The 25,063-nt window shown below is 52.1% G+C and overlaps 2 protein-coding genes, 4 non-coding genes and 1 pseudogene across 9 annotated transcripts; 3 read left to right on the top strand and 4 right to left on the bottom strand.

Moving 5' to 3' along the window:
* Positions 1-7,297: 7,297 nt before the first annotated feature.
* On the top strand, positions 7,298-11,786 carry AURKB (aurora kinase B). Of its 4 annotated transcripts, none has more exons than XM_042915132.1 (9): positions 7,298-7,383; positions 7,685-7,781; positions 9,088-9,190; positions 9,299-9,353; positions 9,550-9,741; positions 9,968-10,106; positions 10,228-10,376; positions 11,157-11,331; positions 11,474-11,786. In XM_042915132.1, the coding sequence occupies exons 2-9, from the start codon at positions 7,734-7,736 to the stop codon at positions 11,645-11,647; spliced, it is 1,035 nt and encodes a 344-aa protein (XP_042771066.1). In that variant the 5' UTR covers positions 7,298-7,383; positions 7,685-7,733; the 3' UTR covers positions 11,648-11,786. The 4 variants fall into 4 exon arrangements, with proteins under 4 accessions (XP_042771066.1, XP_042771064.1, XP_042771065.1 ...); XM_042915130.1 differs by having other exon boundaries at positions 9,547-9,741; XM_042915131.1 differs by lacking the exon at positions 7,298-7,383 and having other exon boundaries at positions 7,390-7,781; positions 9,547-9,741.
* A 3,345-nt stretch (positions 11,787-15,131) lies between these two features.
* On the top strand, positions 15,132-15,309 carry LOC122207300 (annotated as a pseudogene).
* A 3,642-nt stretch (positions 15,310-18,951) lies between these two features.
* BORCS6 (BLOC-1 related complex subunit 6) lies at positions 18,952-20,738 on the top strand. The gene has a single exon (XM_042916969.1). The coding sequence runs from the start codon at positions 18,970-18,972 to the stop codon at positions 20,032-20,034; it is 1,065 nt and encodes a 354-aa protein (XP_042772903.1). The 5' UTR covers positions 18,952-18,969; the 3' UTR covers positions 20,035-20,738.
* Positions 20,739-21,458: 720 nt separating this feature from the next.
* Positions 21,459-21,532, bottom strand: TRNAI-AAU. The gene has a single exon. It is a non-coding gene; the product is annotated as a tRNA-Ile (tRNA).
* A 416-nt stretch (positions 21,533-21,948) lies between these two features.
* TRNAT-AGU lies at positions 21,949-22,022 on the bottom strand. The gene has a single exon. It is a non-coding gene; the product is annotated as a tRNA-Thr (tRNA).
* A 264-nt stretch (positions 22,023-22,286) lies between these two features.
* On the bottom strand, positions 22,287-22,368 carry TRNAS-GCU. The gene has a single exon. It is a non-coding gene; the product is annotated as a tRNA-Ser (tRNA).
* A 423-nt stretch (positions 22,369-22,791) lies between these two features.
* On the bottom strand, positions 22,792-22,863 carry TRNAW-CCA. Its single transcript has one exon. It is a non-coding gene; the product is annotated as a tRNA-Trp (tRNA).
* Positions 22,864-25,063: the final 2,200 nt, after the last annotated feature.

The following is a 25,063-nucleotide window of genomic DNA, read 5'->3' as shown; positions in this document are numbered from 1 at the left end:
TGCTGTGGGCCAGCCACGGAGCCAAGCGCTTTAGAGACCTTTCCTCAATTAATCCTGATAGCCAGCTTGCAAGGCTGTATAACCATGCCCACCTTAGAGCTGACACTCAGCAGGATTGAACCGTTTGCCAAGCAACACAGATTGCAGGTGGTGGGCTCAGAGGCAAACGCGTAATGCCCAAGCCCACAGGCTTTCTCCTGCATGGTGTTCCCTAAGAGCCCCCCTGAGGAGTGACCAGGTAAGGTTAGTGGCCCCAGGGGAAGGGAGGATGACCTCGGAGTGTGGTTTATGGTGCAGAAGAGCCCTGGGATTAGGGATGGGATGTTTGTAGTCTAGAGACCAAATCCAGTCCACAGACATGTTTGGTGACTGATTTGCCAACATTGACAGCTCAGTCAATTTCACACGTAAATCTAGATTCCTAGCTTCTCTTGAAAATTCGAAAGATCCGTCCACACCTGGGGGCTACGCTTTCACATAGTAACAATCCACTAGAGCCGAGTCTTGCCTCGTGTTTCAGACATGCCTTCCCCCTTTGACACACTCCCCATCACAGAAGCTGAGGTCAATCATACACCAACCTAGGGATGATCCAAAAAACCTGGGGTTCGGAAAAAGCCTGGATTTTTGGCAGAAACAGGACAGTGAGTTCCCACGCTGACCCCTTTTGCTTCAGATACATAGCACTGATAGATAAAATATAAAATATAGAGAACTAAAAGGCCATAGAAAGGCTTACAAATGAACAATTCAGTAGTCCAAATGCAAAACCTTGAACTGGCCTGATGAAATGGGATCCTGACTGGGGACAGAGAGGGAAGCCAGAGCCTCAGCGCTATCCTTGTATCAGAAAAGGAGGCTGTAAAACAAACCACCAACTCCCTGCCTGGAACCACAGGCCCGAAAGGGCAGGAGGACTCAGATGTGGCTCAAGACCAGAAACATGTCCAACTTTCCCTCTCCCCCGTGATTGCATTTGAGATACCCTCAATATCACAGTGAGGCAGGAGCCCCCAGATAGCATGATAAGAACTGATTTTTTGACTGGGAGCGAGGAGGTAACAGCAATGGCCAGATTGTAGGTCAGGGAGCAATGTGTGACATGAAGAGAGAGAGAGAAAACAACAAAATGAAACACTCTTCTGGCCCAGACGACGTTACAAACCGAAATCCCAAAACGTATGAAGAAGCATAAGTGGAACAGAGACAATAATTGGAAGATATGAAAATAAGTCTATGGGGCAGTCCGGCAGAGAATTGAAAGTAAATGTGACTGGGATATGTAAAAAGATAAATAACAAAATCAAATCATGAGACAAAAAGACAAAGATTCAATAAAGGCATATGGATAGGCAACTGACCAATTAGAAATCTCACACATGGATGACAGATGTAATAAAAGAAACCTAGGTAGGGGTGCCTGGCTGGCTCAGTCGGTTAAGCCTCCGACTCTAGGTTTCGGCTCAGGTCATGATCTCGTGGTTTCCTGAGTTCAAGGTCCACATTGGGCTCTGCACTGACAGTGCAGAGCCTGCTTGGAATTCTCTCTCTCCCTCTCTCTCTGCCCCTCCCCTACTCACACTGTCTCTGTCTCTCTTAAAATAAATAAACTTAAAAAACAAGTCTATCTTACATCTTAAACTGGGAACAGTCTGAGAGAGATTTAGCTATTAAAAAAAAATAGAACTCAAGAATTTACCCAAAACACAGCACAGAACAGAGGGACGAGAAATTTCAAAAGCATGAAAAAACAAGCTAACTGATGTGGAAGATAGATTTAGAAGCTCTGATTACCTCCAGAGGAGTTTCAGAAAAAAGACAATAGAAAATAGTAAAGAAACAGTGTACATAGACTTAATTATTACATTTTTGCACTGAAGCTTCACCTGGATGCCTTTTTTTTTTTTAATTCTTTTTTTAACATTTATTTATTTTTGAGACAGAGAGAGACAAAGCATGAATGGGGGAGGGTCAGAGAGAGGGAGACACAGAATCCAAAACAGGCTCCAGGCTCTGAGCCGTCAGCACAGAGCCCCACGCGGGGCTCGAACTCACGGACCACGAGATCATGACCTGAGCTGAAGTCGGCCGCTCAACCGACTGAGCCACCCAGGCGCCCCATGGGTGCCTTTTATTTCACACACACACACACACACACACACACACACACACACATCAGAAGCAAACAGGGAAAAATTGGTTAAGATTGAAATAATTAAATAGTAGTTATGCAATTGCTTTAAAAAGTATTCCTGTGGGAATGCAAGCTGGTGCAGCCACTCTGGAAAACAGTATGGAGTTTCCTCAAAAAACTAAAAGCAGAACTACCCTACGACCTGGCAATTGCACCACTAGGCATTTATCCATGGGATACAGGGGTGCTGTTTTGAAGGGACACATGCACCCCCATGTTTCTAGCAGCCCTATTGACAACAGCCAAAGTATGGAAAGAGCCCAAATGTCCATCGATGGATGAATGGATAAAGAAGTTGTGGTATATATATACAATGGAGTATTATTCGGCAATCAAAAAGAAGGAAATCTTGCCATTTGCAACTACGTGGATGGAACTGGAGGGTATTACGCTACGTGAAATTAGTCAGAGAAAGACAAAAATCATAGGACTTCATTCATATGAGAACTTTAAGAGACAAAACAGATGAACATAAGGGAAGGGAAACAAAAATAATATAAAAACAAGGAGGGGGACAAAACAGAAGAGACTCATAAATATGGAGAACAAACTGAGGGTTACTGGAGGGTGTGGGAGGGAGGATGCGCTAAATGGGGGAGGGGCACTAAGGAATCTACTCCTGAAATCATTGTTGCACCATATGCTAATTAATTTGGATGTAAATTTTAAAAAATAAAAAATTAAATTAAAAAAATAAAATAAGATAAAATCATAGCAGACAGCATGCAAAATAAAAGCTCATTTAAAGATCAGTTTTAGGGTTATCTGGGTGGCTCAGTTGGTTGGGCGTCCAACTTTGGGTCCGGTCATGGTCTCACAGCTTGTGCATTCAAGCCCTGCATCCAGCTTTGCGCTGACTCTGTGGAGACAGCTTAGGATTTGCTCTCTCCCTCTGTCTCTGCCCCTCCTCTTCTCTCTCTCTCTCTCTCTCTCTCTCTCTCTCTCTCTCTCCCCCTCAAAAATAAACATTAAAAAATAATAATAAAGATCAATTTTACTTCTTGGTGTGAAAAAAAAAGTATTCCTGGTATTTGAAGTATTTTGTAATCTTTTTTTTCCATATTTTTTTTTGGTGGTAAAATACACTTACCATAAAATTTACCATCTTAACCATTTAAATGTGTACAACTCAGAGGGTTGTAGTATGGTTACACAGTTGTTCACCAATCACCACGATGTGATTACGGAATGTTTCCTTTTTTTATTATTTTTCATTTTTTTAAGTCTATTTGAGAGAAAGAAAGCACAAGTTGGGGAGGGGCAGGGAGAGAGGGTAGTGGAGAGAGAGAATCCCAAGCAGGCTCTGCATGGTTGGTGGAGAGCCCGATGTGGGGCTTGAACTCTTGAACTGTGAAATCTTGAGCCTAAGTCCCCCACTTAACTGACTGAGCCACCCAGGCACCCCCAGAACATTTTCATCACTGTGAAAAGAAACGCCTGTAGCCATTGGCCATCCCTCCCCATTTCCCCCGCCCCCTTGGGAGTATTGGCCAGCACCCCCCCCCAAACCAGCCCCTTCCAGATCCTTCTGAGTCTACTCCTCATTCCTGAAAGAGGCTTATTGGTTGATACTGAGAATGTCAAAGAAATTGACATTTCTTTGGGAGATATTCCATTATGAGAAATACAAGGGACTAACATCTATGCATCCCGAGCATTATAGTATCCCAGCCATTCTGCCCTGAACACATCCTGTCCCTTTGGAACACGATCCAATCCTGCCCCTTCCCAGTCTTGGGAAAATACGCCCCAGCAAGGAGGTCACTGACAACTCCCCCTCACTGACCTCTCCAGAAGCTCTGGGGCAAACAACAGGGATTTTGTTCACTAACTTGAACAGGCAGCTGATGGTTGCCTAGCCGACAGAACAGATAGTTTTTGTTTTGTTTTGTGGTTTATGAATAATGCAAATCCCGGTCCTGTGCTGGCCCCGTCAAATATTCCTGAAAGGCCAAATATCTTCTGGCAAAATGTGCGAGTGGGAATTTAAAGACCATGGAGGGACGGGGACACTGTATGGGATCGATCAGGCATATCCCACCCTTGCACTGCGTCTCCTGACACATTCCGCAAACATCTCCCTTCGCTAGGTCATGAGGAATAAAGTAGGCTGCAGATAGAATTTTCACAAAGCTTTTCATTAGCTAGTCTCTCTAGGCCGAGTACGTTGATGAAGTCACTACAGTTGAGGTGGGCTCTCTCCCTGATCTCGGGAAGCGGGGTTAAGCTGACCCTAAGTAAAAACAATCCACCTCCAGAAGCAAAATTATTTTCTCACCAATGGCAGAGGGGTGCCCTTGGTTGCCAAATCTCTGGAGATACCTCATCACACACAGATCTCTGAACGTTTGTATTAATCATGGGCTCCCCAGAATGAAATTGGAAGCCACTGTGGCACACAGCTATTTCTACCCCTCACCCCTTGGTGTTTTCACTGTAGTGGCTACGAGAGATACTCACTTTACCAGGATCCTTTGCAGTAGTCATGTGACACAGTTTGGGCCAAGGAGAAATCTATTGGGTACTTCCGGAAAGGCTTCTGCTTATCCTGATAAAAGGGGCGCAGACCATTGGCCGCCATCTTGCAATCATAAGGAACATGTGAAGAGAATCACAGAAAGGCAATCCAGATCTCTAACAAAACAGCTACGTACTTGCTGACTTCTTGCTACGCGGGAGAAAATAGATCCCTATTGTTTGTGCCACTGCTAACTGGGCCTTCTGGAACTTGCAGCCAAAAGCATTAGGAAATGATCGAGAAACCCATAAGCACTTCTTGGATTTACACTTGGCTGAATTATATGAAACATAACCAAACCCTCAAGTCAATGCATTAGGGAAAGTGCAGAATAGGCGTCCAGAGGCTCAACAACATCATCAAAGTCTTGGGTTCTTCCCAGGCCTCTCTTCTGCCTTCTACGAGGTCAGGCTTCATTCTCAGGCTGCTTCCTTCAGGAGTACCACCAGCAGCAAGGTGTGTTTCGTGGAGAAAAGGAGTTCTGCCCAGCATTCTGGACAAGAATCCTAAAAGTCCCATAACTGGCTCACTTGGGTCACACGCTTAGCCCCCGAACCATGACCATGATTCTGGTCGTGGTGTAAATCGATCAGCATCCAATCCTGGATTTGCGATGGTGTCAGCTTCCCTCTCGGATCCACAACATTCTAGGTGCCTTCTGGAAGTGGGAATGGCTAGGAGAATGGACACTGGCTAGATAACCACGTTGTCCACAAGAGGTCTCCGCCAAGTTGGAGATTAGGAGTTGGCAGAAACAGAAACCACTAGAGTGGAATCCGTAGACACTTGGTTGTTTCCATACCTGGGCTATTATAAATAATGCTCAGTGAACATGGGAACACAGATATTGTTTTGAATTTCGCCTTCCTTTTCTTTGGATAAATACTCAGAGGTAGAATTGCCAGGCCCTACGGTAGTCCTATCTTTAAGTTTTTGATGACTCCTTGCTGTTTTCCACAGTGGCTGCACCAGTTTACATGCCTACCAACCGTGCACAAGGGCTCCCTTTTCTCACATCCCTCACCAGTGCTTGTTACGTCCCATCTTTTGGATGATAACCATTTGAACAAGTGTGAAGCTATGTCTCATTGTGGTTTTGATTTGCATTTCCTTGATGATTAATGATGTCAAGCATCTTTCTCGTCTTTCTTGGTTTTGATTTGCATTTCCTTGATGATTAATGATGTCAAGCATCTTTCTCGTCTTTCTTGGCCATCCATATGTCTTCTTTGGAGAAACGTCTATTCTGATGTTCAGCCCGTTTTTATTTTTTATTTTTTTTAATTTTTTTTAACGTTTATTTATTTTTGAGACAGAGACAGAGCATGAACGGGGGAGGGTCAGAGAGAGGGAGAGAGAGGGAGACACAGAATCTGAAACAGGCTCCAGGCTCTGAGCTGTCAGCACAGAGCCCGCCGTGGGGCTCGAACTCACGGACCGCGAGATCATGACCTGAGCCGAAGTCGGCCGCTCAACCGACTGAGCCACCCAGGCGCCCCATTCAGCCCGTTTTTAAATCAGCTTGTTTTTTGCTGTTAAAAAGTTGCGTGAGTTCATTAGGTATTGGGGGTATCCGCCCCTTACCAGGTATACGCTTTGCAAATATTTTTTCCCACTCACCACCTTGCCTTTTCGTTTGTCGACGGTTTCCTTTGCAGAGGCCTTCAGTTTGCTGAAGTCACGCTTGTTTGTTTTTGCTCTTGCTTTTGACTGTGTTGTCAGAGTTAAAAATAATAATAATAATTATTGCCAAGACCTATGTCAAGAAACCTACAGCCTGTGTTTTCTTATAGGAGTCTTACGGTTTCGGGTCTTACGTTCCAGTCTTTAATTAATCACTTTTCAGTTCATTTTTGTGTGTAGTGTAAGAAAGTGATCCAGTTTCGTTCTTTTGCTTGTGTACCTGTCCAGTTTCCCCAGCACCATTTATTGAGGAGACCGCCCTTTCCCCATTGTGTATTCGTGGCAACTTTTTCATAAATTAATTAACCATGTATGTGTGAGTTTATTGCTGGGCTCTCTGCTCAGTCCCATTGATCTATGTGGCGGTGTTTATGCCAATACCTCGCTGTGTGAATTACTGTAGCTTTGTAATACAGCCTGAAATCTGGGAGCGTGATGTCTGTCACTAGCTTTGTTCTCTCTCCATTGCTTTGGCTAGTTGGATTCTTTGGCAGTTCCATACAAATGTGATACTGTTGTTGTTGTTGTTGTTGTTGTTTTTCTGCTTCTGTAGAATATGTAACTGGAATTTTGATGGAGGTTGCATGGAATCTGTAGATTGTAGAGGGGGGAACAAGGGAGTTTGCTTCACAAACGGCGCTGGCATAATGAACTCCCCGTGTGTCCGAAACAAAGACCCTGGTCCCTACATACAGAAGGATACATCCCAGATACATTAAAATTTTAAATTAAAGGAAAAAGATACGAGATCTTTTGACTCCCGGACAAGGTAAACTTTGCTCAGCCAGAACCCCAGCGATATTCCGCCCCTAACTTTGGGCCCCACCCGCTACGTCACGCGGTGTCCAGCCAATGAGAATTGGGCATGGACAGCGCGCTCAGCCAATGGGGCCACGGCGGGAGATTTGAAAGGGCCTCAGCGGGGGGAGGGCCTGGCAGGTTCAGTCGTTTGCCCGGGGCCCGGAAGGTGGCCGTGCTCGGGCTCCAGGTGAGCCGACTCCCTTTCGCGGGTCTTGCGCTGGGAGAGGCCAGGCGATCGGGCAGGTCGGGGGTCCGTTGGGCGGGCCCGCGCGCACCCGTGGGGCTGCTGGGAGCTCCAGGGTAGAGGGAGGGTCCCGAACTGGCGGTGCGCAGGGAGAGGGCGGGGGCGGCGAGACCGGCACCCCAGTGCGCCCCGATGAGCCAGCGAGCTGACCTGCTCCGTGTCACCGGCCCCAGGCCTGCGCTTCCGGCTAGATCGGTCCGATCCCTCCCTCTCTCGCTCCCCCTTTTTTTTCTGCTTCCTACAGCCCTGTTTCCCTCGTCTGCCCAGCTCTCCTCCCCCCTTTCCCTCCCAGGATGGCCCAGAAGGAGAACGCCTACCCCTGGCCCTACGGCCGGCAGACGGTAAGGGCTGTCCCACTTCCCCTCCCCCCACCCGCATGGAGAGTTCCTGCCTGGGGATTTGAGGTCCCGCGGGGGCCGGGGGCGGGGCGGAATCCTCCAAATCGCCCTCGGTTTTGCTCCGACGTCTGGGTCCCAAGAGTTTGGTAGCTGGAACCCGGTCCGGTCATTTGCAACTACATCCTATCAGGCGCTGCCAACTTGAATCTGACCAGCCTGCGAGGACCCTCTACAGGGTTGAGCCTCCTTGTCACGTATAAATGCTATCTCGGCCGAGCAGACAGGTTCCGTGGTTCCCAACCCTTATCCCGAAATAATAGGCTAAGTAGGAAATAGACTCTGAACGGGTTTATGTAAGTTTAAAATTTGTTGCAACATTCAAGACCTCCAGGACCTCATCTAAGCCTTATTAGACTGAGCTTTTTAGGGAGAGTGAGGGTGCCTCTGCCGATCCTTGAATTGGGGGCATTTGTTACCTGCCCTCTACTGCCCGCTGGGATGGGAGCTGGTGTGAATGAGCGTGGGGTTGCAGATGGACCGGACTGTAGAGGTTGGACAGTTTCGTGCCTGAGAATGTGGTGTGGGCCAGGGCCGAGGAGGTGAAATGTTTGGTGTTGGGGTGACTGTGTCCTTTAAAAAAAAAAATTTTTTTTTAATGTTTATTTTTGAGGAAGAGAGAGAGAGTGCGTGAGCAGGGGAGGGGGCAGAGAGAGAAAGAGAGAGAGAGACACACACAGAATCCGAAGCAGGCTTGAGGCTCGGAGCTGTCAGCACTGAGCCCAATGCGGGGCTCGAACTCAGGAACCGTGAGATCATGACCCGAGCTGAAGTCGGATGCTTAACCGACAGAGCCATGGCGCCCCAAGTCCTTTGCTTCTTATCTCAGGCCACCTTAGGTTGCTTATTAAGAACCCATTTTATGGGCTCCCGGGTGGCTCAGTCGGTGGACCATCTGACTCTTCATTTCCGTTCAGGTCATGCTGTCACGGTTCGTGGGATCGAGCCCCGCTTTGGGCTCTGCGCTGACAATGGAGAGCCTGATTGGGATTCTCTCTCTCCCTATCTCTCTGCCCCTCCCCTGCTCTCTCTCTCAAAATAAATAAGCATAAAAAAAAAAAAGAACCTATTTTAATACAGAGCGATGAGCGGAGCTTTGGGAGTTTTGAGCAAAACTGTGGTCTCAGTGTTCCTCTTTGAACAGGTGGGTGGCTGGGTGACCCTCAGCAAGTACTGAAATGCTGCTGGTAGCACATTCCAAGCGGGTCCCTGGAACAAAGGCACCCTCAGAGCTCCCCCTGCTCCTTCTCAGACTCAGCCTGGCCTGAACACCCTGCCCCAGAGGGTCCTCCGGAAGGAGCCTGCCACCCCATCCGCGCTTGTCCTCATGAGCCGCTCCAACACCCAGCCCACAGGTAACCGGGACCCGGGAGAGGATTGAGCTGGGCGGACCAGGGTCTAGGGGGTGGGTGCGGGGATGAAGATATCAAAGGAGGGCCTCAACTCCCCTGTCGTTTGCTTAGCCGCCCCCGGCCAGAAGGTGGTAGAGAACAGCAGTGGGACCCCCAACTTCTCCATGTGAGTACCCAAGCCTTGGGGTGGCGGGGGAGGAGACAGGACAGCGAATAGGTAGGAAACGAGAGAGGTAGCCGCTCGGGGCAGGAGCGCCTGGTCCCTCCTCGACTCCCTCCGGAGGGAAACAGGGCTCAGGGAGTCCCCACCTCGGGGGACTGCCCGGCCGTCACTCGGCTGCCTTCCTCCCACTTCAAAGCAGGCGATCTTTCACCATCGATGACTTTGAGATTGGGCGTCCTCTGGGCAAAGGCAAGTTTGGCAACGTGTACCTGGCTCGGGAGAAGAAAAGCCATTTCATCGTGGCGCTCAAGGTCCTGTTCAAGTCTCAGATAGAAAAGGAGGGTGTGGAGCACCAGCTTCGCAGGGAGATCGAAATCCAGGCCCATCTGCAGTACGAGCCCCTGTGCGCCGACCCAAGCCCCTCCCTGCTCCTCCCTCCGCTCCCCTTTCACCCCCCTCCCTCCCCCCCTCCCCATCCAGACTGCCTCTTCCGCTGCCACTTAGCGCCCCAGAGCTCCCACTCCCGAATGGAACCCCGGTTTGCCCCACGTGGCACTGTTGTCTTTCCCATTTCCTTCTGCCAGGATGCAACCTGAGTCCTCCCTTCCCTCCTCCAGGCATCCCAACATCTTGCGTCTCTACAACTATTTCTACGACCGCCGAAGGATCTACTTGATTCTGGAGTATGCCCCCCGGGGCGAGCTCTACAAGGAGCTGCAGAAGAGCCGCACTTTTGACGAGCAGCGAACAGCCACGGTCCGGGCGGGTGGGCGCCTGGGGCACCGGCAGGGGCCCGAGGCTGGGGGCCCGCTGATTGTAGCTTGAGGTCCAGCCTTGTCTGACATCCTGTCATTGCCCCCCCACCCCCACCCCCCAGATCATGGAGGAGCTGGCAGACGCTCTGATGTACTGCCACGGGAAGAAGGTGATTCACAGAGACATAAAGCCAGAGAATCTGCTCTTGGGGCTCCAGGGAGAGCTGAAGATCGCCGACTTTGGCTGGTCTGTGCATGCCCCCTCCCTGAGGTATGGTGGGCCAGGAGCCCTGCCCTAGGGGTGAATGGCTGGGGCGGTCAAAATAATACTACTCCAGAGCTCCTTACCTAGACACATGTGGGTTTGTCCTCCTGTCCGTAGAGACACAGCAATATCTTCCCAAGAATAGGTGACCCACAGTTTTGTTGCCCAGATTTCCTGCTGAATATGTTGGGACCCTCTTGCCATGTTGCTGAGGATGTTCCCACATCATCTGTAATGGCTCCATAGTATTGCACGATAGAGATGGAACCTGATTTATTTCAGCAGGGCCATGCTTCCTGGACTTTTGACATGTCCCCAGTTCTCCCTTCACCCCCAGTTTTTCCTTTACTTCTAAGATGAGCGTTGCCCTTAGATCTGATTATTTCCAGGCACATCCCCCTGTGTGCCATTCTACCTCTATTTTTTTCGTAATGCTTATTTATTTATTTTTGAGGTGTGGGGGGAGGGAGAGGCAGAGAGAGAGAGAGGGAGACACAGAGTCCGAAGCAGGCTCCAGGCTCCGAGCTGTCAGCACAGAGCCTGACGCGGGGCTCGAACCCACGAACCGCGGGATCACGACCTGAGCCGAAGTCGGACGCTTAACCGACTGAGCCACCCAGGAGCCCCACTCTGGGTTGTACCTAGTCCTGCCCCCAGGGCCCTGTCAGAGTCTGGTTGAGACACCCCGCTGGCGCATGCTGGGGGTCGCTTGGCTGTCTGTCGAATGGCGGGGAAAAGAGAGGCCATCTTTATCTGGGGTCTCTTCCCCCTCCCCAATCCACCCAGGAGGAAGACGATGTGCGGCACCTTGGACTACCTGCCTCCAGAAATGATTGAAGGGCGCACGCACAACGAGAAAGTGGATCTGTGGTGCATCGGGGTCCTTTGCTATGAGCTGCTGGTGGGAAACCCGCCCTTCGAGAGCGCTTCACACAATGAGACCTATCGGCGCATCGTCAAGGTAGGAGGGTGGGCCCCGGTGCCTGGCGGGGGCTTCGCGCAGAGGCCAGGGGCCGGCAGGGGCTGGGCCCTAGGTCATTGTCCAAGTGAACTGGGTGGTCAGGGATAAACCTACGGGGGCCCTTCTTCCTCTCCTTCTGCAGGTAGACCTCAAGTTCCCCCCCTCCGTGCCCACGGGAGCCCAGGACCTCATCTCCAAGCTGCTCAAGCATAACCCCTCCGAACGGCTGCCCTTGGCCCAGGTCTCGGCCCACCCTTGGGTCCGGGCCCACTCTCGGAGGGTGCTGCCTCCCTCCGCCCTTCAGTCTGTCCCGTGACTTGTCCCTGTCATTCATTCGGTTGTGTCTGTCTGTATGCCTGTATCTGTGTATTTGGAAGGAGGGGTACCCGGCCTGTTCCTCTGTCTGTCTTCTACCTCCTTTTTATTTAATAAAGGCTGAAGCTTTTTATACAGAAGCATTTATATGGAAGCTTTTTATAGGGACGAGTTTAGACTTTCACAGGTAGAGACTGCTGTGGGGGGAGTTGCCCCTAGAGGGAGGGGATGGGGGCCAGGCGGGCACTGCACCGACGTCCCCAGCCAGCAGCCACCCCCGTCATTTCTTCCTCTGCTCTGGCCCCCAGGGCCTGGCCGCTGGGGCCTCAGATCCCCTCTGCTGCCCCTGAACATCACTTGCCTCTCCCCTCCTCCTCTTCTCTCAAATGCTGCCCCTCTAAGCCTTTCCTTCTGGTTCAGTCTCCACCAACCTAGGAGCAACTGAACGTTGCTGTCCCTTAGAAGTTGTCTTTGTTTCGCCGCTCAAATCTGGTACAGGAGGGATAAGGAAACGGACACACAGAGAGGCTACGTGGTCCACCGGAAGTCACAAGGGTCGTGATGGGGGAGCCCACTTTTAACGTCCGTATTCGTGAACGCCATGCTACAATGGTGTACTGATCCCTTTCCACAGCGCACACATTTATTTTCTGTGCATCTATAGATGCAGGAACAGGAACAGGAACTCAGTGCTTACTGCTACCATGTAGGTCTAGGGGGAAAAAAGGTTCTTTCTTTATCAGATTAAGGAAGGGTTTGGTTTTTTGGTCTCCCGAACAGGTGTTGACTTTCATCAAATGCTTTTTCTGCCTCTGTTGGTTATTTGCTCTTTTGATCAAGGCCAAGTATGTGAATAAATTTCCTTTTTTATACTTCGTGTAGTTAAAAAAAATTGTTTTTTAAAATCAGTGTTCTTATTTCGGGGGCACCTGGGTGGCTCGGTCGGGTGAGTGGCCGACATTGGCTCAGGTCATGATCTCATGGTTTGTGAGTTCAAGCCCCGTGTCAGGCTCTTGGCTGTCAGTGCAGAACCTGCTTTGGATCCTCTGTCTCTCTCTTGCTCTCTGCCCCTCCCCTGCTCTCTCTCTCTCTCTCAAAATTAAACATTTTGAAAAATAAATAAAATTATCGAATGATGTATAAGGCCTTTTTTTTTTAATTTCTAGTTTCTCTCCCTTTAAATTTTTTTAATGTTTATTTTTGAGAGAGAGAGAGAGAGAGAGAGAGCACGAGTGGGGGAGGGACAAAGAGAGAGAGGGAGACACAGAATCCAAAGCAGGCTCCACACACTGGGAGACTGACCTGAGCTGCAGTCAGACGCTTAACTGACTGAGCCACCCAGGCGCCCCTCTCCCTTTTCTTCTCTGCCAACCCCACCCTTCCTACCACCAGTGAAACCTGCCAGCCCACCTTCCTGACAAACGTGGCTCCTTTCACGCTAGTTCATCCCACCTCCTAGCTGTTCTGCCTGTTTCTATTCCCGGCGCGTTTCCCACATGGGAAGTTAGCATACTTGGAATAAAATCCAAACTCGTTCCTCAACAAGGTCATCTACCGATTTTCAACCCTGCCTACATGCCTTAGGATCACCTGGAGGGGCTTACAAAGAAAACAAAAACGCTCACACATCAGCCTAACAAATTCAGGTTGAAGCGCCCTCGGTGGAGACCCAGACATCCATCTGTTTTATGAGTCTGAGTTGAGGGGTGCCTGGGCGGTTCAGTCGGGTAAGCATCCAACCCTCAATTTCGGCGCAGGAGATGACCTCACGTTTTCATGCGTTCCAGCCCCATGTTGGGCTCTGCACTGACCCTGTGTGGAGACTGCTTGGGATTCTCTCTCTCTCTCTCTCTCTCTCTCTCTCTCTCTCTCTCTCTTCCCCTCCCCCAGCTCCTGCTCTCACTGCCTCTTTCAGAATAAATAAACTAAAAAATCACCAAAAGCCCGAGTTGAAAACGACTCCAAGCTCATCTCCCAACTGCCCTCCCCCTTCCATCAGTCATTAATTGATTGATGGCCTCCTGGCTGTTCCTTGGGCATTGCCAAGTTTGTTTCCACCTCCAGGCCTTTGCCCTTGCTCTTGCCTCTGTCTAGAATGCCAGCCCGCAGCCTCCTTTGAGTAACGGGAACAATCTGTGTCATGACCTTTGGTCAGTGACGTTTGCTTTTCCAAGAGGCACCCTCTCCTTATTCATGAAAATTCCACCTGTCCCCGCGAGAGCCGCCCCCTTATCCGAATGATGGGAGAATAGGGCAAGTCTATATCCCGCATAACGCTACATTCCACCCCTCGGCCCACTCGACAAACACCCTGCTTGACAAACCCTACAAAGAACACAAGGGCCTGTGTCCGGGGGTGTCCTGGGGGGCGACAGCTGTCCTAGTTGATGTTGTTTTAAGTAAAGCTATCCTTACGCCGACTCCAGCTGATCTTGGAACATTTGTTCTCTCTGGGCACTTGCTGATCGATCACCTTACCTTTCCACTGAACAGACGACGACAGAAAAATGACAAGCCACCCCCCTCTTCTTTTGGCGGGGGAGGATCTGGTGTCTTCCTGGTCTGCATTTCTGTGGGTGGTGCGGGCACTGGCGAGACCAATAAGAAGTGACCAGCTCCCTTCACCGTGGGGGGAGCTCTATGGAGGAACGAGCTTTCGCTTCTGGCCAGCACCCCTGAGTTCTAGTTCTTTCTCCATTGTTTTTTTAGTCATGTGACCTTGGCCGTGTTGTTCAATCTTTATGAGCATTTAAGATGGAAATAACAATCCTACCTTGCTTATAACAGTCTGTTCTCAAGTGCAGTCGTAACTAGATTTAAAAATCTAGCCTCGAGCACATGGGTGGCTCAGTCAGTTAAGCATCGGGCTCTTGGTTTCGGTTGGGGTCACGATCTCGCGGTTTGTGGGTTCGAGCCCTGCATGGGGCTCTGTGCTGACCGTGTGGAGCCTGCTTCGGATTCTCTCTCTATCTCTCCCTCTCTGCCTCTCCCCTGCTGGCTCTCTCAAAGTCCCACATGCTGGCTGCATCCCAAGGCAGTGGCTTTCTACGTTTGGAATAGGTTGAAGAGAAAGGCCACGTTTCCTCAGGGTCCCTGTACCTTAGTGAGCTCTGCAGAGGTCCAAACCCTGTCTGGTCTTATCTGTGGCATCACACATTCTACCCAGATTTATATATTGTGCGCCTCAGCTGATCACGTGAATGAATGAGACTAGTAGTTGGAAAAGCTGTATGAGTGTCACACACTGTCTCCTAATGATGTGGCTTGAAACAGAACTGGGTGGTATTGATCCGACTGACCAACTGACCTCTAATACCACGAAACTAGTTCCTGAGATAACCGGATGTGTGGCAGACATTCTGTGCCCACGGGGACAGCTGAGGTCGACACAGATTGGCAGTAATCTGTCCCGAAGCACAGAGTGAGAAGTTTCTCGGGGCTACGTGGGTAGGGAATCGGCTGGTTGGGATCTGGAGGGACTATCAATGGACACCCAGAAAGACCGTCAACCCCCAAAGCAGCAGCCCGTGATACATACCCGCAGAGAACGTCACAGAGAAAACTGAGGTAAAATCCGGGGATCCAATCAGATGCAGAGAATGTGGATACAGAATAATGTACAAGAAAAGGACTAAAAGATTGGTTATTTTTGAGGCTCGATGAAATATAAAATTCAGAGGATTATCTTGGTTTGTATTTGGATCTGCTGTTAATGTTGCATAACTTTCGATTAGTGTGTTTATCTTTATGAGTACGACTACATACACGTGATTTCATTTTATTTTACTTTTTACATGGTTTCATTTTAAAATGAAAAAAAAAAAAAAAGATTGACAGAGGGGTGCCTGGGTGGCTCAGTCAGTTAAGCATCCGACTTTGGCTCAGGTCATGATCAAACAGTTCATGAGTTCAAGCCCCGCAAGGCTCTGTGCTGATGCCTGGAGCTTGCCTTGGATTCTGTGTCCCCCTCTCTCTCTGTTCCTCCCTCTCTCACACTCTGTTTCTCTCTCTCTCAAAAATAAATAAACATTAAAAAATTAAAAAATAAAAATCTTTTAAAAAAGATTAACAGAGAACGATAGAACATAAAGATGGAAAGAACCAGGGTCCTCGGTGGTTTTGTGGAGTTCTGAATTTACCGACCCTGGAATCCTCGGCCACCTTCCTGTTTATATATCTTTGGCTGATTTGCTTGTAAGATCAAGGGCTATTAACAATTTGTCATACACTTGGCCGATATTTTTTTCCCTGTCTGCAATTCGTCTTTTAATGTAGTTTATTGGGTGGTTTTCTATCTTGGAATTTTCTAGTATTATATTGTCAAGTCTTGTCATCTGTTTCCTTTATGGTATCTGACTTTTGGTCTTACTTTAAAAAGCCTTCACTGGGGGTGCCTGGGAGGTGCACTCGGTTGAGCATCGGATTCTTGATCTCGGCTGGGGTCATGATCTTACAGTTCGTGAGTTCAAGCCCTGCTTGAACTCAGTGCTGATGGTGTGGAGCCTGCTTGGGATTCTCTCTCCCTCCCTCTCTCTCTGCCCCTCCCCTGCTCGTTTTCTCACTTTCTATCAAAATAAATGAATAAACTGAAAAAAAAAATGGACGTGAGCTGGATTTGGCCCATGGGCCATACCTCGCTGGCCCCTAATGTACATCCTGTGGATGCTCCCCCACGGCCCCTGCCCTCTCCCCCGTTGTGTTAGCGGCCAGGTTTGGAGGCAACTGACCTGCCCTCCTAGCTCTAGGTGGGCATAACTGTTAACACCTAACATAAAACATAAAACAGCATAACTGTTTTAACCCAAAAAGTTGATTCTTGTCATCTTGCTAGAGTGATTGCTTCTGGATACTCAGCCCTAAGTCAATCACACCCTGGCCAGTGTGACTGAATTGATATCTGAACCAGTTCAGGCCAATGAGTTGCAAAGGGAGATTAACCGGGGCTTTGGGGAAAGATGCATCCTTGTTCTTGTGGGAGGCCTACTGGACGCTGTTCCTTTCTCCCCTTCTGGAAGATGTGGGAGCCTGTCATTCAGGGTTCCTGGTTGCATGAAACAAAAAATAATTCGGTGCAATTGAAGCACAAATGGACTTTATTATGAGGGTCCTGGGTAGTTCACAAACTCTATAGGAGCAGTGGGAATCTCTAGAAGGAAGAGGCTTGGAGTCTGAACAGCCAGGGAAAATTCCATGGCTGTAGACCACAGTGGAGCCGGAGCCGTGTGCCAGGAAAGCGGAGACAGGGGTGGCTTGACATCTCAGCCTCTGTAGCGGGAGGAGGGCTCTGCCTGATGAGGTGGGAGAGTCCTTAAACACTGAGATTCAGATCTTGGGAGAACAAAAAGGTTGACAAATGGCCCCTGTTATGGACTGAAGGTCCATCCAAAATTCATGTGTTGAGGTGCCATCCCCCAATGCGATGGTGTTTGGAGGCGGGGCCTTTGGAGATAATTAGGGTTTCGATGAGGTCATAAGGGCGGAGTCCTTATGATAGGATTAGTGCCTTATAAGAAGTTGAGAACTAGCTCTCTTCGCGGTGTGAGATGCCTGGAGAAGACAGGAAGAGGGAACCAAATCAGCTGGCATCCTGGACTTCCCAGACTCTAGAAGTGTCAGACATAATGTTTGTTGTATAAGACACCTGGATTATGGCATTTTGTTATAGGAGCCCAAAGAGACTAGCACAACCTCTGAAGAATGACAAACAACATAGCCATGTTGCCACCATGAGGAAGCGAACTTAGAATAAAGCTGCCCCCAGAGACTGAAACCAGGTCCTTCGTGACATCTTTAGCCCATTGGATTCAGGCTTCTCTGATGCACACTCTGTCTTGAGACCATTATTTCACGACGCAGCACAGTCCCCTTCTTTTAATGTTGTTGTTGGTTCAATTTGCATTTTTTTCTATCACTTGCTGAATAAAGAACCCCTGCCCGATGAGGGGTAAAGGGAAGACAGGGGTGGGTGGGTGGGGGGTGGCGGTAACAGTCCCAGAGAGGGGGAAGAAGCTTAGAGTAGACCATTGGGCTGATGGTTTATTAATCAGGCCTCTGGGTGCAATTGACAGAAACACATCTTGAATGTGCTCAAGTCACAAAGGGGAAATTAATGGTTTGGGGTCATTTACTGAATACATCTTTATGAAGCACCTACCATATGCTGGGCACCGTGCTAAGCACTGAGGATACAGATCAAAACAGACAAAATAACCTTACCCTCACGGAGCTTACATGAGCAAATAAACAAACACAGAGTGTGTTAGATGGCAATAAGGGCTATACACAAAAGGAAGGGAAGGGAAATAGGGAGTTGCTGTGGAAAGTGACTGCAGTTTTAAACAGGTGGTCAGGGAGTTATTTGAATAAGGGTGGTATTTGAATAAGGAAGGAGGTTGAAATTTTCCAAGAAAGGAAGGAAGGAAGGAAGGAAGAGAAAAAAGAAAAGGAAGGGAAAGGAAAGGAAAAGCAAGACCAAGTGTAAATCCCTGAGGCAGTGTCAGAGCAACAGTGAGGAAGTCAGCATTTTGGCTCCGGCAAGACCAGCGGAGGGAAGAGAAGGAAGAGTTGGGATCAGAATGGTATCAGGGCTCCGATCTTCATGCTGAGCCATTCATTTATTAAATATTTTACCTCGTGGCAAAATCACACACCATCCTCCAAGCAGAGAGATGCTCATACGTGGAGGGAGCCGGAGACAGCGAACAGTGTCAGAAGCACAGGAAAGCCCGTAAGCCTGCTTCGTTGTCCATCGGGAGTCGCTCTGGCCAGTTCCTGTGCCAGGGCTGTGAGCCGAGGATGATGCAACGGACCATCCGAGTTCTGCTGAGGATTCTGGTTTCATCCCTCCTGATGGACCAAGCGTGGTTCAATCCCGATGGTCCAAGCAGGACAGACTCTTCTCGTCCCCCACAAACTCTCTAAGGGGTCGCATCTCTGGTGCCCACTCGGTGGGTCAGCTAAGCAACAAATGTGGGCGTGACAGTTGTGGGTGGAAAGAGTCTGAGCCGGGCCCCGGAGGACTCGCGTATTTTGGAACCTTGATCTTTAAGATTTGCCCCGCCTCCTCTCGAAGGGGCGGAGCGACGAGGGCAGCTGTCACCGCCTTCGCACCACCCGGCCGGCTCTCACGTGGGTTGGGCCGCTCAGTAACAGCTCTCCTTCCGGGACTTCCTGGTCGCCGCGACCAATCAGAGTGCTCTTCCTGTCCTGACCATTGTCAGCCGGCTGCCAATCGCGCGCCTCTACCAACGCCCCTTAAAGGCGCCGCCGACGCCGCCTGAGCCGGGGCTGATCAGTTTCTCGGTTCCTGCCCCCAACTGCGGCATGGAGTCGTCCCAGGGGCGGCCTGGGCCCGAGGCGGACCTCCCGGCTGTAGGGGAGCAGCAAGCCGTGATCTTCGGCGGCGGGCCGGGCCGAACCCCCTCTGAGCCGCCCTCAGGCCTCCCGGCGTCTGGGCAGGAAGAGGCCGAGAACGTTGAGGGCGCGAGCCGCCACCCCGGGGCGTCCCCGAAGACTTCCAGCCGCGGCGCCGTCCACCGGGCCGAGCGGGAGGCTCGGGACGACGAGCCCGGCCGCGGAGGGACGCGGTCCGGGCCGGGTAGCCGCCGGGGGGCGCCGGGCCCTGAGCCCGACCCCCGCGGGTCCTCCCGGCTGAAGGACCCGGAGCCACCGGAGGACGAGCTTGCATCCGAGAACGGCTGCCGTCGAGGGAGCCCGGGAGGCAGCGGGATGGAGGTGGAGCCGCAGGAGGAAGACGAGGAGGCGGCGGCGGCGGCTGGCAGGGCTGGCCGCTCGTTCTCCAGCCGCCTTCAGGACAGCCGCAGCCTGGACGGGCTGAGCGGGGCGTGCGGCGGTACCGGGTCCGCAGGGGGTGCCGAGCCCGGCGCGGGCGGCGGGCGCCGCGCCACCATCTCCAGCCCCCTGGAGCTCGAAGGCACCGTGAGCCGCCATGGCGACCTCACCCACTTCGTCGCCAACAACCTGCAGCTCAAGATTCGTCTGAGCGGCGCCCCTCAGCCCCCGCCCCCTGCCCCTGCGCGGCCCTGCGCGGCGCCCGCACCGACTCCCGCCATTCCTCCCATCGACCCCGACGTGCTGCGGGACCTGGAGCGGCTGAGTCGGGAGCTGGGCGGCAGGGTGGACCGTCTGCTGCGCGGGCTGGGTGGCGCGGTGCAGGAGCTGACAGCGCTGAGCGTGGGCTGCATCCAGACCTACCGCGACGCCGTGGACTCCCTAGGCGAAGCCGTGGACATGAGCATCAAGGGCATGTACACCCTGCTGGCCCGCTGTGAGGAGCTGGAGCGGGCGCTGCAGCCAGTCCAGGGGCTGGCGCGCCAAGTCCGGGATATCCGACGCACCCTGGAGGTGTTGGAGGCCCTGTGCAAGTGACCGGGAGGGCAGGACAGGGCTGGCCAAGCCGGGGCCCAGCAGGATCCTAAGGACTCAAGGAGCCCTGGTGGGAACTGCCCGCCGAGGGGAGGCCTATATACTGGAGGCTCTTCCAGATGCATTTAGCAGGCCTGCGACCACTCGCTGGGCCTTATTCAGGTGTATGTGGGGAAGTTCGGAAGCCTTCCCCGGTGGGAGGGGACGATGCTCTGCTTCTATTAAGTTGGCCATCTGTAGCTACCTTGTTCTCAACTCTCTTCTCCAGCTAGAGCACCGTCTCTGGGAACCCAGGGCTTTAGGTCTCGGCTTGGGAGACGTGACTGCCATATGTGGTCCAGAAAGGAGAACAGAGGAGGCCCCAGCCCCCACTGTGGCCACCCTGATTCCCGTGGTCACATCTCAGGTGCCAGGGGCTGTGGGAGGTTGAGTGGTCCTTGGCCACACACCGTGCAGACAAGGATGCACATCCGCAGATGGGTAACCCCCTGCTTCTGCCCTCTGGCCCCCTACCATCCCACCTCCCCAGCCAGACCCGGGGTGGAGCTAGACGGAATGCATTGCATGGTAGAGGGGGGTGAGGTGGGAGGGGTCTCGCTGCTCTCAGGGTTCAGGCAGAATTGTTGCTGGTTTTGAAGCCCACCTATTGTGGAGTGTTCTAATCAGCTTTGGCTTTCTGAGTTTTTGTGGAATTAAAGTCCTGCTGCTAAGGCTCAGGTGTGTTTGTGTGGGCTCGCAGGGGTGATAAGCTGAAGGAACGGGGATGAGGGTCGGTCTTTTTCACGGAGCTCTCCTGGCAGATGCTGGGAGAGGGGCGGGGGGCCCAGGCTACCTGGGCAAGGCTATGGCTCCTGCTCTTAGGCAGCCCTGCCATCTGAGGAGATGTGCAAGACACAGACATGGGCTCAAAGATCCATTAAAGCAGAAACACAAGCAGGGTGACCCACTATCTGTCAGGGTCCTCTTAAATCTTGAAGCGGGATCTTAGATCTGTAGGGAAGGGGTCCTCTTAGATCTTGAAGCGGACAGGCAAGGACTGGGTGACCTCTTGGCTGGGAAGACTGGAAACACCTGTTACCTCCATTCCTGACCCCGTTTCCCACATGCTGCTGCTCAGTGTCCTATTTGCCCCAACCTCTCCAAGCCTTCTGTTCACAGTTCGTATAGTAAGATCCCGGAGCCCCCAGGTTACGGGCAGGAGAGTTACAAATAGAGATATAAGAAAAAACTCCAGTTTTATGAAACTTTCCTCCTCCCCCGCCCCCAAGGCAATAGCGTCTTGGATTGAATCTCAATACGTTTCTATTTTGGGTGTGAAAAGTTCTGGGATTCAAAACGTTGCTCTGCAAACCTTCCCCGGTAACAAGAAATTACCAGTACGAAGTTTTACGGAGAGGGGAGAAAAGGAAAAAGAGACGAACCGCTTCTGGCCCGTACGGGGATCGAACCCGCGACCTTGGCGTTATTAGCACCACGCTCTAACCAACTGAGCTAACCGGCCAGCTGGTGCCGGCGCCTCAAACTGGAACCATGTAGAATTCATCTTGTTGGTCCGTCCTGTCTGTAGGAAAATTTGAAAATGGGTAGGATCATTTGGGGGGACGTGAAAACGATATTAACAGAATCACCAGGCACTTCGGGAAGCGACAGCAAGGCGCAGTACGGGTGACGGGTAAACACAGATGCCACTCCCTGCTCGGCTGCAGGTCGGGATGTGCGTAGGGAGCCCGCGATGGACAGCGCGCACCTAGTGGTGTCCGCGATCCCAACCAGAAACGTCAGAGGCGGAAAGCGCCGCCCGAAGCCTCCCGGTGGATTCCCGGGCAGACGGTGGTGGACCTGGGAGGGTGGGGAGTGGGGGGTGGAATTGCACAGGCAGGATGTCCTGAGACACCTTGCAAAAGCAGTAGGCTGTGGAGGCACCGCTGGGATTCGAACCCAGGATCTCCTGTTTACTAGACAGGCGCTTTAACCAACTAAGCCACGGCGCCCACCGTCCGGTACCTGGCACCTTCTTTCCTTGGCCAGGTCAGCTCCACGGCAGGTGCGCGACAGGTTCTTGGCAGGTGCCTAGACGCCCCTTGGCACCAACCTCTGGCTGTTCTGTTAAACGGAGTAGAAGGGACGAAAACCAAGGCTGAGGACAAACGAACAAGCCGCAGGGGTGACGTGGAAATTGAGTCGGGGCGGGTAGGAGGTAACAAGAGAAATTCTTGAGATTACAAAACTGAACCCTGGCTGCGACAGCCGCACGCCGACGAGGATGGGATTCGAACCCACGCGTGCAGAGCACAATGGATTAGCAGTCCATCGCCTTAACCACTCGGCCACCTCGTCTGCGAGGTAGCGGCTTCCGCTCTTCTCTCTGGGGCCTGAACTCGTCCTCCCGCGCGCGGGGCCCACCCACGTGGCCGGGGGAGCGCGCGCCCGGGGAACCGGCGCAGCCCCGCGAGCACGACTCACAGGGCGACCGCCAGCCGAACGACCTTCTCTCCCGCGCGCCGAACCGAGGGCCCCGCCGCGCGCGCCCGTCCGCCGGAGCCCGGCCACACGCCCAGGCTCTCGGTCCCCGGATCTGCGCGCACGAGCCCGCGAGATCTGGGCTCCCCCGACGGGGCGGCTCGGGACTGGGCGCCGGGAGCCCTCCTCTCCCGGCCCCCACGAGGTGACACTTCAGCCTGGGCGCTGGGGCTCCGGGGTAGTGAGTCACGACGGGGAGGCGAATAAATAAAAGTGATGGAAGCCTCGGCGAAAAGGAGCTGACCCCGACGTGATTTGAACACGCAACCTTCTGATCTGGAGTCAGACGCGCTACCGTTGCGCCACGAGGTCGGCCGGCCAAGGAGGTGGACAGGTCTCCCCATGGCCACTTGGCGGCTGGCCGGGGACCCGGCGATTGGGGACTGAGAGCGGCCCCCCTCCCCCCGCCTTCCCCCCCCCCCCCCCCCCCGAGCTTCTAAACTCCGGTGGCGTTGATGCCTGCGCCGTCCCGGGGCCAGCTTCGTGCGACCTGCGGGGACCCGGCGCGCCCGGCAGGGCAGCGGTCGTCCTGCGGGCGAGCAGGTGGCCGCGAGCTGTCACCGGGGACCCCCCCCCCCTTTCCCCCGCCCGCCCACAGCCCAGCGGAGACGGACGTGCGAAGAATCCCGTAGAAAGCCGGACGCCTGGCGGAGCGTGAGGGAGCGCTGCCGGAGTCCCGGCACCTGGTGGGTGAGACGAACTCCTGCAAGCCTGCGTCTCTTCCTAGGTGCACCTTACCGTCGTCTGCGGGGCCTTCCGGCGCGGCCCCAGCCCCGGGCTCGGAGGTCTGATTTAAAAGTCCAGAGCAGAGCCCCAGCTTCAGTAATTGTGTCACTTGTTACAGTGTTGGGGAATAATTTACATGCAGTGAAACACGCAGATCAGAAGTGTGTGTTCTGATCAGTTTTAATAAATTCAACCCACAAACCATTTAAGATGTAGGATGTAGGACATTTCCTCCACCCCCAGAAAGTTCTTCCCCGGTCCCTTCCCAGGGGCAACCACTGTTCTGATTTCCATCACCATAAACATCAGTATGTTTTAGAGCTCTCCAGGTGAGAAGGAGCTGGGAACTTCTAGAGAGGGGTACCGGAAGCTAGCAGAGCCCCTCTCCCCCCCCCTCCCCGTTTGCCTCTTGAGGGAGGAGAGGGGTTCAACAGGCCAACATGGCGAAAGAGGTCATGCTGTGTCTCACTCTCTCCTTTCCAAGTCAAATGTCTGCACATTGGGCACAGTGGCTCTTCTGAAAGTCACAGGGACCACAGTGATGTCAAAGCCCATGGACGTTTCTAGGGCCTGGCTTTGACTCAAGGCAACATCTTCTTTTAAGAGCCTTCTTCTCCTTTGGTTGTCATGACATTCCTCTCCTGCCTGTCCCCATCCCCACCCCCAGTCTCTTTTTCTGTCCTTTTAATTCCGAGTTCTGTCTCCTCTCCTCACACTACACGCTTTCTCTAAAGTCAGCCATCTGTGTGCTGAGGGCTCCTGGAGCCTGCTCCCACCTCTGGGTTCAGACGGCCAGCCCCTGCTGGGCACCTTCACTGGACCCTGTCATCCCTCCTTCCCAGTCCTTCAGGGCTCACCGCCAGTGTCTTATCCCATCTCTTCCCTCTCCCTCCTTCTCATTTCCAGTCGCCAAGTCCTGTCCATTCCTTTTTCCTCCAGAACTCTCCCGTCAACCCTCACTCTTCCATTTCCACTGCCCCCCCCCCAATCCTCTTTTGCCGGATTATTGTAACAGACTCCTCTCTGATGTCTCTGCCTCCAGAATAGCCAAAGAGTTTTTGCAAAACTTGATTTGCATTTCTAAAATGCAAACTTGATCCCATCACACTGTGGCTTACAGTCAGTGCCCCAGCACCTTTGAGATTAAGTCCTAACTTATGGGCTGGGCCCCCAAGGCTGCACACTTCTTAAGAGGGCCCTGGGAGGATGTTGCCAGTGTTTCACGTATAGGCTTTGCCACTCCCTAGTTGTGTAATTTGGGCTGGTTATTGAACCTCCTTGAGCCTCAGTGTCTCCACATGGAAAATAGTAAAGATTGTAATGGATCACTATTAGTTCATTTGCTAAGATAAAGTGCTCAGGGCCTGACTGGTCATAATCGCTCAGTTACTACGACTGCTATTATTAATGTCTGGTCCTTGCGTGATTCCTCAGCCACTGCCTCCTCACCTCCCATGTGACAACCATGCTGACTCATTTACAGATGCTTACATGCACTTCGGTCCCAGCTCCCTCTGCTGATCCTTCTTTACCTGGTTGACCCTTACATACCCCCCCCGCCCCCCCACCAACACTCAATTCAGAAGCTCCCTCCTCCCTACTCCCCCACTCCAATCTGGAGGAAGAGGCCTTTGATGTGTCTCCTCCAAGATAACTTAAAACACTACTTTAAAAAAAATGTGTATTTTGAGAGAGAGAGGAAGTGTGAGTGTGTGTGTGTGTGTGTGTGTGTGTGTGTGTGTGAGAGAGAGAGAGAGAGAGAGATCAGGGGAGGAGCAGAGAGAGA

This window comes from Panthera leo, chromosome E1 (assembly GCF_018350215.1).
Source record: "Panthera leo isolate Ple1 chromosome E1, P.leo_Ple1_pat1.1, whole genome shotgun sequence".
Taxonomy (NCBI): Eukaryota; Metazoa; Chordata; class Mammalia; order Carnivora; family Felidae; genus Panthera; species Panthera leo.
Note: the sequence above shows the minus strand (reverse complement) of the source record. Positions and strands in the feature narration are given on the sequence as shown.